General features: G+C 42.9%; 1 protein-coding gene across 3 annotated transcripts in view; it reads left to right on the top strand.

Moving 5' to 3' along the window:
* Positions 1–387: 387 nt before the first annotated feature.
* Irf4 (interferon regulatory factor 4) overlaps positions 388–16946 on the top strand; it is an 18103-nt gene continuing 1544 nt past the window's right edge. The window contains exons 1-9 of one of the 3 annotated variants that reach the window (XM_015506136.2): positions 388–459; positions 1790–2068; positions 3199–3385; positions 4216–4304; positions 4969–5113; positions 7181–7288; positions 9931–10284; positions 14059–14171; positions 16413–16946. The exon at positions 16413–16946 is cut by the window's right edge and continues 1544 nt beyond it. In XM_015506136.2, the coding sequence (XP_015361622.1) occupies positions 1853–2068; positions 3199–3385; positions 4216–4304; positions 4969–5113; positions 7181–7288; positions 9931–10284; positions 14059–14171; positions 16413–16556 (1356 nt within the window). In that variant the 5' untranslated portion in view covers positions 388–459; positions 1790–1852 and the 3' untranslated portion in view covers positions 16557–16946. The remainder of the gene's footprint in view (positions 460–1789; positions 2069–3198; positions 3386–4215; positions 4305–4968; positions 5114–7180; positions 7289–9930; positions 10285–14058; positions 14172–16412) is intronic. The other 2 variants (XM_015506137.2, XM_048800479.1) reach the window with 2 other exon arrangements.

Genomic DNA, 16946 nt, shown 5'->3' on the forward strand with positions numbered 1-16946 from the left:
CCCACTTCCCGCCCAAGCCACATTGCTGCCTTTGGTTGTCACTAGTTATTGACGGGACTCGGGGCAGATCCTGGCGGGGAGGTGAGGTCCCCATTTCGCGCCTCGCCCTTCGCGGGAAACGGTCCGCAGTGACAGTCCCAGAGATGGGACGCTCCAGGCTCCAAGTGCGCTCTCCGACTAGATGAACAGAGGGTCGCGGAGAGCCACCAGAGTTCCCAACCGGGTCACCAGCTGCCCCTCGCCTCCATCCAGAAGCTGGGGCTCGTCCTCCTGGGCTGCGTCTCCGTTAGCCAGGCGCCCCCCTCCGCGCCGCAGGCGGAGCCTCCCCCGTCCCGCCTCCGCCCCGCCCCCAGCGCGGCTTTCAAGCTCTATAAAGTTCCTCTTTCTCACCTCACTCTCTTAGTTTCACCACTTGAACTTGGGACACACCGCTGCCCTCAGCTCCTAGTACCGGGAGAGGTAAGGACTGGAGTGGGTCAAGAGAAGTGTGAGGCTGGCTTGAGAGGGCAGGGAGCACAAACTGGAAGTCCCGGGTTCCATCTCAAGGCTACGCAGGGGACCCCAGCTTTGGAGGGGGAAGGGAGCGGGGCCAAGTTAGGGAGCTCAGATTCCCACCCCATCTGCACCGGACCCAGGGAGTTTGTACTGCCTGTCCTGCTGCGGGCTCTCTCAGATCCTGGACCCCACTGCCACTTAGCTGGTCAGCCCGACCTGCGCCCTGGAGGTGCCACGCGCGGTACCAGATGAGCTAACGGGACTGTCTGGGATCCAGGAATGGCTGAGGCCGGGCGGTCAAAGGAAACCACACGGAGCAGCAGGCTCCTCCGCGGGAGGACAACCCCTGACCCTATTGGCTCCTTCCCCTGAATCTCATTCTTAAGGGTCCCAAACTCAACTACCGTCAGCGTGTAACTACCGGGCTGATGAGGAAGGAGGAGCTCCAAATTTGGGCAGCTGGGAGGCCTGAGCGTTACCACCTCAACCCCTGCTCAGTGCACTCCTTCGCTTCCCAGGCACAGGAGCTGGCCTCGCCTTCCCTGGGTCCCTTCTTGTCCCAACTCTCCCTCACTGGTTTGGGTATCATTCTGACTCTCAACGCGCGGGAATCTCCAGCTGCTGGGCTGCGCTCCTCCAATAGTACACATTTGTTGCTCAGAGGGCCCACTTAATCCTGGTTGGCTGAAGAGAGCTAGGGTTATTTAAAGGACAGAGTTAAAGGTTGCGGGAGAAGAGAACGGGGTGGGGGTGTGGAGCGGCGGGAGAAGTAGGTACTATGCACCTGGAAACCCCAAACACGGGACAGCCACGTGCGAGGTCCTCCGCGCATGGGAACCACCAAGGGAGTGTGAATGGAGTGAAAAAGAGTGGAAACTAATAGTAAAGGGGAAAATGAGATGGTAATGGCTTTGGAGCGAGCAGAGAGCAGCGGAAACGACAGGTGAGCGGGCAAACGCAGTGTCAAGACTGGTGGCAACTGGATTTGGGAGCGTGCGAAAAGTTGTGTACCTGGGGAGCTTTGGGGATGTGAAATGAGTTAAATTAATAGAGTGCTGGAAGGTGGGGTGAGCAGACGGGCTTCACGGAGGGCGCGCTCAGGAAGCCGCAGAACTGTGCGCGCCAAGGGGATGCTCCGGGGCCTGTCGCAAAGGTACCTTCTCTCAGGGTACTTGGGTGACACTGACATTACATGCACGCGCTTCACAGCGTGGTCACTGCCAAAAGGGTTCAGGACTGGGTGTCCGAGCGCTGTGCAGCGGTGACTGAAGGGCAGCTTTCTTCTCCCCTGCAGCGTGGAGCCAGTACGGGAGGCGAATTCTGGGTGAGCTCCAGGGCGGTGGTCGGCAAACTGGGTATGAACCTAGAGGGCGGCGGCCGAGGTGGAGAGTTCGGCATGAGTGCGGTGAGCTGCGGCAACGGGAAACTCCGCCAGTGGCTGATTGACCAAATCGACAGCGGCAAGTACCCGGGGCTTGTGTGGGAGAACGAAGAGAAGAGCATCTTCCGTATCCCGTGGAAGCACGCGGGCAAGCAGGACTATAACCGCGAGGAGGACGCCGCCCTCTTCAAGGTCACCTGAACGCGGGAATCTTGTGGGCAGGCTTGGGGAGGGTGGCAAAGAGGCCAGTTAGTCTTTGGCCCAGACTCCATCGAGAGTCCAGTCAGTGGCCCCAGTGCAGCGGTTTTCAAAGAAAGGGACTGGCAGGGGCGACAGAATGGGATGAGCCCTGCGGGATAAGTGGCTGGAGCTTTGAAGTTCTCAGGTGATTGCTTAAATGGGGAACTTGGCCCCAATCCTGAGCAAGTGGCATGAGCAATTCCCAGGGAGTCGGTCAGAGGGCTCCAGAAGTAGGGATGTCTTTGAAGGAGGCAGCCTTTAGAGGGCTCTGGGTTGCTTCTCTGTGCCTTCCTCTGTTTTCATCCAAATCTCAGGCCCTATCTCCAAATCCCTGTCTCCTTTGGTCAGTGTAAGCCTCTGACTCTGTGCATCTGTGGGTGCTCTTATCTGTCTCCCTGTTTTTCTGTCTCTGTTTCACTTTTTTCTCTCTGAGTTTCTCTGGTTCCCACTCCCCCACCCCTTTGGTCTCTGCTCTCTGGTTCTAGCTGTCTTTGGATGCATCCATCTCTGTTTCTCACTTTCTGTCTCGGGGTATCTCTGTCTGGCTCTTTTATTCTGAGACTCTGGAAATTTCTCTCTCTCTCTCTCTCTCTCTCTCTCTCCTTCTTTCTGTGTGAGTGCCCCTGTTCATGACTGCTTTCCCCTAGAGCACTTTACTCGGTGAACTGTGAGACCCAGCCCCCACCTGTGGGCAGGGAGGGGAAGGGGACTTCCTCTGGGAATTTGTTCACAGAGTACTTCAGACCTTGTGACTGTCCAGATGTACCCTGTGGGGACTTAATCCTCCACAGCTCTGTCCCTAATCTCAGCCACACTTGCTTCAGGGGCCTCCAAGCCTCATCTCACCTTTTATAAACACCCAGAAATGTTGAAACCACTCACCTTCAATTTGACAATGGTAGGGTTCTAGGTGAGAATATTTTACCTGGAGGACACCTGGTGTCATTACCGTTCACATTTTGAGCAACAGTATAAACCTGAAGCACTAAGCACCTTTTTTTTTCTTTTAGAAAGATTCTTTTAAAAAAAAAAAAAAGAAAGAAAGAAATTGACTTTTCATTCTCTTCATTCTTTCCCACCAGGCTTGGGCTCTATTTAAAGGAAAGTTCCGAGAAGGCATTGATAAACCAGACCCTCCTACCTGGAAGACACGTTTGCGATGCGCTTTGAACAAGAGCAATGACTTTGAGGAATTGGTTGAGAGGAGCCAGCTGGATATCTCTGACCCATACAAAGTGTACAGGATTGTTCCTGAGGGAGCCAAAAAAGGTAGGGGCTTTCCTGAATTTGGGTCACAGAATAGAGGCAGCCTGATACTTATAATGCCTTAATTCCATTCTGAAGGTCACTTTCTATTTCTGCTTTTATATAGCCTGCTGCCTCCTGTCCCATGGTCAAGCCCAGCAGGCTCCTTCCCCAAGTTCTCTGGGTTATAAGTTGAAAACCTTGTGATGTTACTAAGGGATAATTTCTCAGGCTCTAACCCTGTAACATAATGTGTGTGTGCACACTTCAACTGTGTGTTTACCAATTAGTCCATTCAATTATAGTATGAACCAAATTTCCAAACTTGAAGACCCATTAAAACTTTACTTATCTAATAGACTTTGGTAAGTGGCATTTTCCAGAAAGGAAAGCATATGGAACATCTTAAATTGTTACTGCTTACAGTAATAAAAAGGTCCACTTTTAGAGGATAATATAGTCAGCTGGGGTACTTACTGAGTCAGATTCCTGGACAATTCTTTTCAAGATTCTGACCAGTGTGTCCGGAGCAGAGCCCAGAAATCTGCAGTTTATACAAATCATGACCCCACCTGGGATATATCTCACCAGAAGAGCCCCTTAGCTGGTCACAAGGCATGTTAGCACATGGATCTCATTTATTTCTCTACCTGTCATAATATGTCAGATCTTGTTGACATCTGTTCAAATAATATGAACTGCCCAAGGGAATTGCTAAAAATGCCTTATTTGTCAACACTGTGTGCTATGCATTCTAAGAACTAAAGCCTCAGGTATTTTTCCAAGATTTGACGTTTAGTTGAATCAGTTCCTTTTTTCACTCTGTACCATTTCTCTTTTCCTCAAACACACAGGAGCAAAGCAGCTCACCCTGGAGGACCCACAGATGACCATGAGCCACCCCTACCCCATGCCGGCATCTTATACCCCACTCCCAGCCCAGGTACAGGGGAGGGCACTAAGCCTTTGGAAGTCCAGCCTGGGTCTGTGTGTTGGCCCCACACAAAGGGGAAGAAACACAAAACAGCAGGACTTCATGTTTTCCTTGACAAGTCCAACAGCTAAACAAATTTCCTTGGTGGCTGAGTGAATGTCTCACCACACAGCCTAGATTACCAGTTAGTTTAAATAGGAGAGCTTGGGTGCATCTTGTCTGTTGGAATGTGCTTCTTCTATTGATTCTCAAATCTTCTGGGAACCAGACCTTTTGTAGTAGTTGAAGATTTTGGAAGTTGTGCTTTATCATGTGAAACCACAGGGCAGCTGATCTCTGTAGGCTTTCCTGATTTGAATTACAGCTCTGTTTTCTTCACTTTGGTGGGTAAAAGAAGGCAAGTTTCCTTGCAGTATTTTTGGTGCCAGTCTTAACCATATGATGAAGCCTTAGATAAATCATCGCTTTACAACACTGTCTTCATTGTGCTTTTTGAACTTCTGTGACTGTTTTCCACCTAGTGTAATGAACAGCTCACTCCAGTCTTTTCGAATGTTAAAATGAATTGGCTGCTGGCCGAAGAAGGGGTTCCCTGAGAGTTTGGGAGGATATAAAAACACCCCCTTTTCCCATGCCAATGTTTTTCATCTTAACTCCTCTTGTGTTCCTTTAGCAGGTTCATAACTACATGATGCCACCCCATGATAGAAGCTGGAGGGATTATGTCCCGGATCAGCCTCACCCAGAAATCCCGTATCAGTGTCCAATGACGTTTGGTCCCCGTAGCCATCACTGGCAAGGCCCAGCTTGTGAAAATGGTAAGGCATGTGCCAGGGCATTTGACAGAAGAGCAGACCTAGACATGTGTCCGTGGGGAATTCCGGGTGGTTGTCCTGAGCAACACCATAGGGCTTTCCCCTTCTCAGAGATTGCTAGAAAGATTTCACGTGTATCAGATAGGAGAGGGGGGGGATTTCTCTGTCCTATAGGATGCTAAGCTCCTCAGAACCAGATTTTTCAGGACCCATGTGGCATAACCCTATGTGGGGCCTTAAATACCCCAGAGATTATTCCAGGCAGCAAAAACTGCCCCCCCCACACACTTTTTTAACAGAGAAGATCATGGAAACTCGTAGAATGTAAATAATGTGCCCAAGTCACTCAGTAAGAGTAAAGGGCTGGTGTTCAATGTCAGATATCCTAAGCCCAAATCCAACCTTGTACATAAGACAGGGGAGGTCATATATCAAAATGGTCATCTATATATTTTTAAATTATCTGGTTAATGGGTTAACATTTTTTCATCCTGAGTAACCTTAAGTTTTATTTGTAAACTTAGGCAAAAAAAAAAAGGGGGGGGGGGATAGATTCTGGCCATCTTACCTCCTGAATTTTCTCTTAGCTGACTGAGGTCACATAATCTCACTAGTCTGTTTCTGTTTACCCATCTGTAAAATGGGCATACTACAGTCATGCCCAGATCCTCTCCTCTGCAGGGACACTGGGAGATTACTCTATGTCCCTTGAAGAGTAATTATGTTCGTTGGAGCTGTTCTTGGTATTAAAGATGATAATAAGAAGGGAATGGATAAACACTACAAAAAAACAAACAAACAAAAAAAAACCCTAAAGGGTCTTTACAGGAGCCTGCCTAGTATTGGGTCCCAAAAGATTTGTGTAATTTGGATTAGATGTGTTCCTGTGACTACAGGGGTTCCTTGGGTATCAAAAGTGAAATTTTTCAGCAGAAGCACTCATTAGCTATGTGCAGAGAAAATTTCACAAAGTATGTTCAATGCAGCAAAATACTAGCTTTTAGGAATTTTGAGTTAGTTATTTAAGTAGAAGTCATGAGATGGGTCCACACACCGATCCTTTTGTGTTTTCTGGGAATATTTACTCTTTTACAATTTGGTCTTTCCCTCCCTGCTTTTTCAAGCGTGTTCAAGTCATTCTTGGCTTTTGGTACTGAATAAAGTCTGTTGAGTAGCATGTTCTTTAAAGAAAAACTTGGGATTCAATTATATTGGCTTTTTAAGAGTGATATTCAGCAAAGGTTGATTTTTCAAACTGTAAGTGAAGAATCCGCTAACATTAAACTGGTTTCTGAAATTCAGACTTGTATCCAATGCATCAGACTCTGTTGAACTAATAAGCATAGCAACACGAGGCAATGTTTTGAACTGGGCAAAAAAAAAAAAAAAAATTGGAATGTCTAGACATATTTCTAAGCATGGGTAACAATAATTGAACTGCTAGCATAATTAGGTTCTGTGACATACTCTTTCTCTTTCTCTCTCTCTTTTTTTTCCCTTTGTATCTGTGGTGTTGGGATCTACTCAGTGACAGAGCACTGTACTAATGAGCTACATCCCTATCCCAGCATATTCTTTCTCTATATGTTTTTAATGTGACACATCGCTACTGGGCTGGCAGGAGATGGGTTCAGTTTTCTCATGAACCCAGAAGTAGCTAGTAAAATAAATATGAACTAAACATTTGTTAGTTTTTAACTGGGTCTTTGGTAATCAAAACTTAGGCAGACCTAATCTCTCAGTCAGCCGTGAACTTGCTTTGTGAACAGGGTCAAATCCTTTAATCTCCTTCTGAGCCTCACTTTCCCTGTTTATGAATAAGAGGGAGAGCTCTGAGTTTTCTTCCAAGGCTGTACAATGGCTCATACCTCCTTTGACTTGCTTTTTTTCTATTGGACTTTGGCTTGTCTTTGCCTCATGAGTATGTGCCCTGCATCAGAGGGTGCTTGCTTTGAGCCTGTTGGGTTTGGGTTAGAAGGTGACTCCATTCCATACTCCATTGCACACTCAGGTGGCCTCCTAATTATTGGACTCTGTGTTTAGACATCTGATTTTTATTTGCAAATGCAGGTTGCCAGGTGACAGGAACCTTTTATGCTTGTGCCCCACCTGAGTCCCAGGCTCCTGGAATCCCCATAGAGCCAAGCATAAGGTCTGCTGAAGCCTTGGCGCTCTCAGGTGAGTGCAATGTTGGGTTTTGGAGGCACCTGCAGGAGGCCAGTCTCTGCTGCTGGCTCCACTCACCTTTGGGTAGATTTGGTGGGGATTTAGACATTTGTTTGGGCCCTCTTGAGTCAGGAGTAGGTGTGGACACATGTTATCACCAGACATTGAGGACACTGAAGTGAATAAGGTACATTATTAGAAAGCCAGCTAGCTTGTCGTTTTGATACAGATCCAAACACAGGTTGAATGGAAGCATTTTAATTTCTCCAATGGCACCTCTCCAAATTTCCAGGAATATGCAAATGCTTGTTTTTCTTTACTGAGAGTCCCCTATCAGCTGACATTCTCACAATGTAGAATATTTTCTTAGGAAATATAAAAGCTTCTCATTTCAAAAAGCTGTTAATTTCTTTTATTTTTAGCTGCAAACTTGTTGTCCCTAACTTGCTTCCTGGGGACATTGGTTCTAGCCCCTGGTCTCATGATGTTTCGTATGTCCAGAAGGAATGCATATTTTGGTCTTCCTCTGAACTTTGATAGGACTTCCAAACAAATACGAATTCAATCTGATTTGTAAATTTCCATTTCTAAAGAATTCCTGCACCACAGAGAGTGTAGCTATTTAAGGAAGATGCTTCATGACTCTTTGTCTATGTTCATTCATTCTTTAGATAATATTTTAATTGTTTTTAAATGGAATTTGTACTTACATTAAAAATAAATAGCTTAAGCTTCAGAGTTCTCACCTTGCCCTCTGACATCTTTAAAAGTCAGTGACAGAAAATACAAACTAACTTCTAAAGATTCAGGAGACCAGAGTTGAGGCGCTTTCCTTGTTCACAGAAAAGCTGCAGTGTTACTGTCTAGTTCCTTGCAGTTCTGAAGTTCTCAGGGAGGTGTGTGCCTTTCTTCTGAGATGCTCATGAATAACTGAGGATCCCCTTTAGGAGGAGCCAGTTCTAAGCAGCAAGAGTTGTATTTGTTTTTAGAGTCTTTCAAAAAATTTTTTCTGAGCACCTCAGACTTGTGTGGGTGCCTGAGGAGTAGGAAATAAACAGCTATTTATATCTCTGCAACCTCGTGATTTCAGATGACATTAAATGAAATGAAACCTGCCCTGCCAGTCACCTCCAATGGCCAACACCCACTCTCATCCGTGCACCACCTTACTCAGTCTGTTTACAGTGGCAGAAATTGAAGAGACAGTGACGTGGGTTAAGAATCAAAATCTACCTTTGAGGAATAAGAGGGTTTTGTGGGTTCCTTTTTTTTTTTTCTTGGTATGCATAATACAGATTAATGATCAACCTTGAATACATTTATCAGAGAACTATGATTCCCAGTCATTGTTAAATCCCAGGCAGTCACCTCTGGATAGCTGTCCCCTGCCTGGGTTGCCCTCTTATGTTTTATTTAAGGAACTCTTTGCAAAACTAACTGGGTCCTTTAACCTTTTGAGTGGTGTTCTAAAGAGGGTTCTGAAAGCAGTAAAACTTTTGTAAATGAATTAATTTTTTAGTTTCAAAAAGCACAGATTTAGAGTTCTTTTTTTAAAAATGCAAAGATTAGGGGAATTTAAGCAGATTTTACATTAACTGTTGGCTCTTAGAGAATTTTTTTTTCATTGATTCCTTTAAAAAAAATTGCTGTGCAGGGGATTGAATCCAGGGCCTTGGGCAAGTGCTATACCACTGAGCTACCTCCCCAGCCTAGATTCTTTTTTTTTTTCCATAAGAATTAATTTTATGATAAAAGAAGTACATACCCACTGTAGAAAACTAATTTCAAGATTAGAAAAACAAAAAAAGAAAATGAAAATCACGTTCTATCACTTAGGAATCACTACACTTAGGGCCTTCCTGCTGATGCTTCAAAGTGTCTATGTATATATATTTACCTAAAAAATGTTATATTAATAATTTAGGAAGTTTCAGATGTTGGATGTAATTGCTTTTTTTTTAATTCACACACACACACACACACACACACACACACACAAACACACACTCACAAACAAACATTTGTTTGTTTTTTGCTAGTAGAAATTAAACATATTGTTCAACTCCTCCAAAGTCAAAATTGATTTACTTAAAGATGAATTCTCTTTCAGTGACACATGACTCAGTATTTTAGATGTAAACATGGTCATCAGTATCATAATCAACTTCATCTAAAAAACATGACTTTGTAAGTCTTTCTTTTAAGATATTTTAATTTTTGTGGTTCTGGCAATTGACCCTAGGGTCTCTCTCAAATGCTAAGCAACCTGAGCTGCATCACCAGCCTAGAATTTGTAACTTCATAACAGAGAGGCTTTCAGCTATCACTTAAACATATTTTGCAGAAAATTAATGAAGGATATGCTCCTCCAGCTCTTGAAATAAAAAAGAATCCATGGCCACATATATTTGGAAGCTGCTGGGTTAGACAAATTAAATAGGTGTCTCCTGAGGGCTTCTCTAAGTAAAACATGCTCACGGGGGAATCTTCAGCAATGAGAGAAAGACACGCAGCATTTCCTAGATATTCTTGACCCTGAAATATACTTGTTCATGGTACATCTGGGGACACTCATATTCTACCCAATATGCTTTGTTTGGGGCAAGTCGAGTGGTGGGTCTGATAGCACTGACTCCTGAGCTCTGTGTTTGCAGACTGTCGACTGCATATCTGCCTGTACTACCGGGAAATCCTGGTAAAGGAGCTGACCACATCTAGCCCTGAAGGCTGCAGGATCTCCCATGGACACACCTACGATGCCAGCAACCTGGACCAGGTCCTGTTCCCCTACCCAGAGGACAATGGGCAGAGGAAGAACATTGAGAAGCTGCTGAGCCACCTGGAGAGGGGTGTGGTCCTCTGGATGGCTCCAGATGGACTTTATGCCAAAAGACTATGCCAGAGCAGGATCTACTGGGACGGGCCCCTGGCACTGTGTAGCGACCGGCCCAACAAACTGGAGAGAGATCAGACCTGCAAGCTCTTTGACACGCAGCAGTTTCTGTCAGGTAATGCACTTTATGTCTTCTAGAATGGAGGTAGTGGTGGCATGTGACCGCAGGAGTCAGAAATGACAGGTGCCTCCTACCCCAAGCCGAGTTCTTCCTGTTAGCCCCAGAGCCCAGTGGGCTTTGTTCCAGAATAGGTTACTTGACTGGTTCACAGGTCATCTCTGCCTCTATCATCTGTTCCCCTCATTGTCAAAGAATGTCTGGATGAGAAGGCCCAGGTGGACCGTGGCTCAGGCTGATATCTCAGGGTTTTGGTTTTCAAAAGTAGTCACCTCTTAACAAGGTTCCGTTTTGGGGGGCTGGGTGATCTTAACAAGCTTAATTGGTGATGTTTCCGGGTTCCTAGAAAAAACTGTGAAGGTTAGAAGCATACTGTTCTTGGTTATGAGATGTCTCATCCTTAAGCACATGCCACCCTGCAGGTGGGACCAAGGATAGGAGTGTACTGAATTGATTTGTCAAGGGGGAAATGATGGGAAGGTTTTGTATTTTCTCTGTCCCATGAGTGTTTCTAATCATATTTTCCAGAACCAGTGTGTTTTCTTTTCCTAGTTTTGATTTCATGTCAGTTAAAATAGCCCTGGGTGGATTTTTGGGAAATCATTGAACATGTCATTGTGGGGGCCTCATACAGTGTTCTATTTGTTGTCTAGATGGAGGATGCTTTGGGGACAGGAGGGCTGCTCTGCTTGCCAACTCCTTGCTGGTTCTTACCTTATCTTAAACTTATTCTTCCACTAGGCCCCCCTTTCAAAATACCTCCTGTCTTTGTTTTTTAAAGTGCCTCTTCCTTTTCACCAAGCATATTCCTCTGCCTGGCCCACTGTTTTGAAATATGTTCACATTGTAAAATGGCTAAATTGAGCCAATTTACATAGACAGTACCTCACATATCTGTCATTTTTTGGTGGTGCGAACTCTTCTTAAAACTTCAGGTATATTATATACTTGAAAATAGTTGAACTCAGAAAAGTGTAGAGTTCAGCTACCATAATTAACTGTTGTCATGGTGCTATACGATGAACCTCTTGAATTTAGGGCTCCTAACTGAAATTTTGTGTCTTTTTACCTCCATCTCTCTCCCCTCCCCCAGCTTCTGAACCACAATTCTACTCTTTACTCCTGTAAGTTCAGCTATTTTGGGTTCTACATATAGGTGAGGTCATGTGGTTCTTGGTCTTATCTGTTCCCAGCTTATTTCACTTAATATATCCTCCAGGCATATCCATGTTGTCACAAATGACAGGATTTTATTCTTTTTTTTATGCTTGAACAGTATTCTTTTGTATAAGTATGCCACATTTTCTCTATCCATCTGCTGTTGGACAGGTCATTCCCTATCTTGACTATTATGAATAATCTGCAGTGAATATAGGAGCATAGATGTCTCTTCAACATACTAATTTCATTCCTTTGGATATTATTCAGAAGTAGTGGATTGCCAAATGCTGAACCTGCCTCTTGAAAAAAAAATATACATATGTATATATAATGTATATGTAATTTATATAAAAATATATATGTAAAGACATATAAATATATTAAAATATAAATATATTAAAATATAAATATATTAAAATATAAATATATTAAAATATAAATATATTAAAATTTACATATATATGTCATCTATGTGCCATTTACATGACCTTTCTGTTAAAGAGGCCCAAATTTGTATAAACCCATCCAAATTATTTTTTGGTACCCAAAACAAATATATCCCTAGGTAATCACCCTTCCCACAGAGGTGGGACACAAGGAAGAGGAAGCACCATCTCTGGTTGTCTGAGGTAGCTGTAGGATGATGAAGAAGACACATGAGGTTGGGATACCCCTTGATCTAAGAGCAGAAATGTCTCCAGGCTGGACCATCCTCACTGTCTTGGGTCTGGCATGGTATTCATGGTGACAGGCAGGGGAAATACAATGAGCCTCTGACAGGCACCTGTCTATATCTCTTATGTCCATCTTGTAGTCTGAAGGGTCATGTACCCTGGAAGGCTGGTGCTCCCTAGGTTGGGTTTTCCTAAGAGATTGCCAATCTTGGCATCTTTAGATTCAGAGGTTACTCCAGGGTGAGGGCTTTCTAATTAAGGCATCCTGGAAAAAAATGGCACTTGCTTCTCTCAGTTCCTCTTGCCATGCCTGTTTTAGGGAGGTGGAATGTCTTCACTGTGAGCTGTAAGGTACACTTTGAGTCAGAGCTGACAGGTGAGAGGTGGCCACAGATAAGAAGCTGAAGCAAGAGTCGAGTGGGTGTGAGGATGTGAATTTTCTTGCCTAGAATTTCATATTTCATATTTATCTGTGAGCAAGAATCGTTCTTTTTTTTTTAAATTTTTTTGTCTTCCTTTGTAACAGAAGCCTGTGCTTTTTGTCCACTGCAACCTCTGAGGTTCACTGAGGTTCAGGAAGGATGCTGTGAACTTTAAAACTGCAGCTGTGCAGACCAGCTTCTGCATAATTAAGGATTCCCAGTGAACATTCTTGTATTAGCAATCATTTGAGGCATGACTTTTTCAGAGAATTGTGCCAACTTGCTACTCTGATTAACTTGTGTAGGTGTGCTCCCAGGCCACAACAGTGTGAATGTGTTTTACACATTCTGACTAAGTCAGTTGAGTTTGATTAGAATTCTGGAAGAAGAAAGGGGGAAAAAACAGAGCAGGAAGTTAAAATAGTTGTGTGAGTTAGCTAGAAACCTTAGTTGCAGAGAGTAGTGGAAATCTTTGATATCTACCCATTCAGGATTTGTACCCTGCTTAGGGACAGTCCCGAAAGGCATGGCCTAAGGGTGTGTATCTGATAAGGATGCATTGCTTTGAGCTCCTGTGTAAATTTACTTCTTTTTTTTTCCAGACATGACATTAAACTCTAGAGTTTTTCTTTGAGTCTGGGTAAGGGGAAAAGAGTTAATGCCAGGGACTGGATGATTTGACGCATGTCTTTCTTTTCTTTTTTAAAAATTCTTCACTTAATTTTTTTTTTTTTTTGGCTGAGTTGGGGATCAAACTCAGGCCCTTGTACATGCTAGGCAAGTGCTCTACCACTGAGCTACACCCCAACCCTGGACACATGTCTTTCCAACAGTGTTCCTATCTGTTTTATATTGTTCAGATAAGAGCAGTGGCTTCAGGATATGTATATCCACAAGAAGGGCGGCCAGTGGAACATCATCATGCCCTTTTCAAGTCATCATTCTGTTCTCAAGGTGTCCTCAAGTCTGCTCAGAGTTCCACAGTTTGGGGTTCACACCTAGTGCCAAGTGGGACAAGCTGCTGTTAGCAAGTGTCTGAGCCACGGAGATGTCACCAGTAGCACAGACACTGGATTAATGTCTCTTTCATAGTCAAGGCATGAGTTTTTAAAATAATTCTGGGATGTTGAAACATTCTGATTTTTTTAAAAAAATGAAACTGTCATCTTTGTATAAGACATTATTCTTTTGCTTCAACATGACATTTCATTTTCATGACATTTCATTTTCTTCTTCACCCTCTTTCTCTCCTCTCTTCAATCACTTGCATCCTGATGGGTTTGGTGCTGCACAGCAATGATCTTCAGCTTAGGCCATATTCCCCTGAAAAGAATGGAGGAAAAATGACGAAACACACACATATGTGAACTTGTACATGTGATTTTGTTTCTGGAGTCTGCATGATAAGGGACCCTATTTAGGGAAATAAAGAGTGACTGTTCTTCTCATAGTGAAGAATCACAGAAAGCCCTTACTTCCTGTTTAACCTGGTTTGCTTTTGTGGGTTTCCTCAGAGCTGCAAGCATTCGCGCACCATGGCCGTCCCCTGCCAAGATTCCAAGTGACCCTGTGCTTCGGGGAGGAGTTTCCAGACCCTCAGAGGCAAAGGAAGCTCATCACGGCTCACGTGAGTCTGCAGTTACATCATCATTGAATCGAGTTTTCCTGTTCTTGAGGGCAAAGTGCTACTTAGAGAAATCTGAAAAGTAAATGTCAAACCACCTGGGAAAATAAGTGGAACCCTTAAAATAGAGGAGGAAGCATGGTCCAGTGCACAGCAAAGCCCAAGGAACCACGTGCTGTTTCCACCCTTGAGACCCACTCATCACAGAACCAGGGCACAAAGCTCAGACCAAGGGCTCCACTTGTCCCATCTTTTTTTTTTTTTCTCTTTCTTTTTCAAATTGTCATACTCTCATTTTATAGGGATTTTAAAGTATTGATACTCAAAGTTGCCCTTCAAAATTCTCCATGCCTAATAGGACTTTAAAAATACTGCCAGGTTAGTGGATCTTCCCTGGAGAGAGAAATTTTTCTCCATTTAGGAAGCTTTCTTTCATTTGTGTATCTTTTAAATTTTACTCATTTAGGTCCCAGAGATTGAACCCAGGGGCACTTAACCACTGAGACACATGCCCAGCCCTTTTTTAAAAAATATGTTTTATTTTGAGATAGGTCTCACTATAAGTTGTTTAGGGCTTCATTAAGTTACTGAGGCTGGCTTTGAACTCACAATCCTGCCTCAGCCTTACAAGCTACTGGGATTACAGGTGTGGGCCACCATGACGGACTTCATTTGTGTATTTTGTAGGTCCCCTCCAAATGTTGCCCAAGCCCCTTTACTTCTAGATTTTGGGGGAATTATTTGATTATGAATATGTGCTATTTGAAAGAGGGTATATCTTTCAAGAAGTCCAAGTAGATTGATCCCTCTTTATGGGATCACAGCAAGAGGAGTGTCACTGTGGCAAGTAAACATTGTTTCATAAAAAAAGAACACAGGTTTATATAGATAGCATTTAACATTCATTCATCATAGAAAACCATCTTGAATACTAAGATGCTTGAATATGAAAACTTACATTACTACACACCCAGATATTACCAGGAAAAATGTTACATTCCACAATACCAATTCAGATGAAATTTTTAGCTCTGAGATGATATTTTGTATTGAAAATTGAGGGCTCTGGGTGTAGCTCACTGGTAGAGAGCTTGCCTAGCATGTACAAGGCATTGGGTTTGATCCTCAGTACTGAAAAAGAAATTGAAGTAAAACACCTCTAATCCTGAACATATGAATCTCCCTTCTTGATTGTAAAACCCAACCAACTAACCAAAATATAAGCCCATAGACTTTAGAATTTTCTCCTGAATTATCTCCAGTGATTGATATGCTAATGATAGAATCACTAATATCTCTTGTTTTCAATAGAGAGTGTTAATAAATAAATAAGTAAACCTGGTCTTGATAAGCAACATTTAAAGAGTAGATGTTAAAATACTACATGGATCTGATTTGCAGGATGTATGAAGGGAATGGCCTAGAGTAGGTGGTTGCTCAGGCAAGACACCCCTCAAAATGGTACTGTATGACCCATAAAGGGAAGATATACATGAATCTACTTTTTGATTATGGACTTAATTCATTTCAGTTACTTACAAAGGAGTTATGCAAGTGACTGTATAGCAAATATCAAAATGGTTCAACTTAATAGAAAATAGCAAAATTGATGAGAGCTTTCATCTTGTCTTAAATTCTATAAAGTCAGGAAAAGCTGACTATTGACTTTGGTTCTGGTGAATATGATTCACACTAATAACCAAACTATGTCAATCTGGGGCAAATTAGCCTCTCTTTTCCCATAAAGGCAGTCTGCGGCTGTTGTTTTTTTTGTTGTTGTTGTTGTTTTCCTTTACCTTTGGTTTAGAATTATTCAAAATGAAATCTTAAGTCATTCAGAATAATCCCTTCACACTGTCAAAGAGCAATGGTGGAAAAACAAATTCACTAGCTTACATTATCCTGAAATTTACCTGACTTATTAATTTGATTATTTTGTCAGATAATGTACATTCTTAAATGTAAATCTGTAAATTGCAAGTGTAGTTGATTCGAAAGTACCATCTTTAACTTTAGTCTCAATTGAAACCCAGAACTAAGTAGATTCTGTTTACATGTTGCTCTATATAAGAACTAACAAAAATTCAGATAGCTCCAAATATGAAATGCTTTGATGTGTTATAGCATATAACTTTAGACTTATTTAGAATTTAACCATTAGGATTTGAGTGTTATTTCATGATAAGCCAATTGCATGATGTTAAAACGAATATCTCAGTAATATTTTTTAAAATATCTTATTAGGTGGAACCTCTGCTAGCCAGACAACTATATTATTTTGCTCAACAAAACAGTGGACATTTCCTAAGGGGCTACGATTTACCAGAACACATTAGCAGTCCAGAGGATTACCACAGATCTATCCGACATTCCTCCATCCAGGAGTGAAAAAACTGTCAAAACAACTAAGTTTGTTTCATGATAAGTACCAAGCTTTGACAAGGACAGCTAATTGACCACCCTCTTCTTCTTTTGAGCTCATCAAGAATATGTACAGCAACCCAGCAGTATCTGATTGACAGATGCACTTATGCATCTACCAGATCAAGCAGATTTTTCCTGTGTTTCTATTGACTGTCATCATTGGCAATAACTGTGAAAATTACCAAGTAATGTGTTTACATTTATTTCAATGCTGGGTTACTTCTTACTTGAAGACTGAGAAAACTTGTATTTCAGCATCGAACTACCAATTCTTGTGAGAAAAGCACTTAAGTGCTCTATCATTTCTCAGGGAAATAAAGTCTAAATTAGAGACTACTCTAACCGATCCCCCCC

The sequence above is a fragment of the Marmota marmota genome, unplaced genomic scaffold (assembly GCF_001458135.2).
Source record: "Marmota marmota marmota unplaced genomic scaffold, marMar, whole genome shotgun sequence".
NCBI classification, from domain to species: domain Eukaryota; kingdom Metazoa; phylum Chordata; class Mammalia; order Rodentia; family Sciuridae; genus Marmota; species Marmota marmota.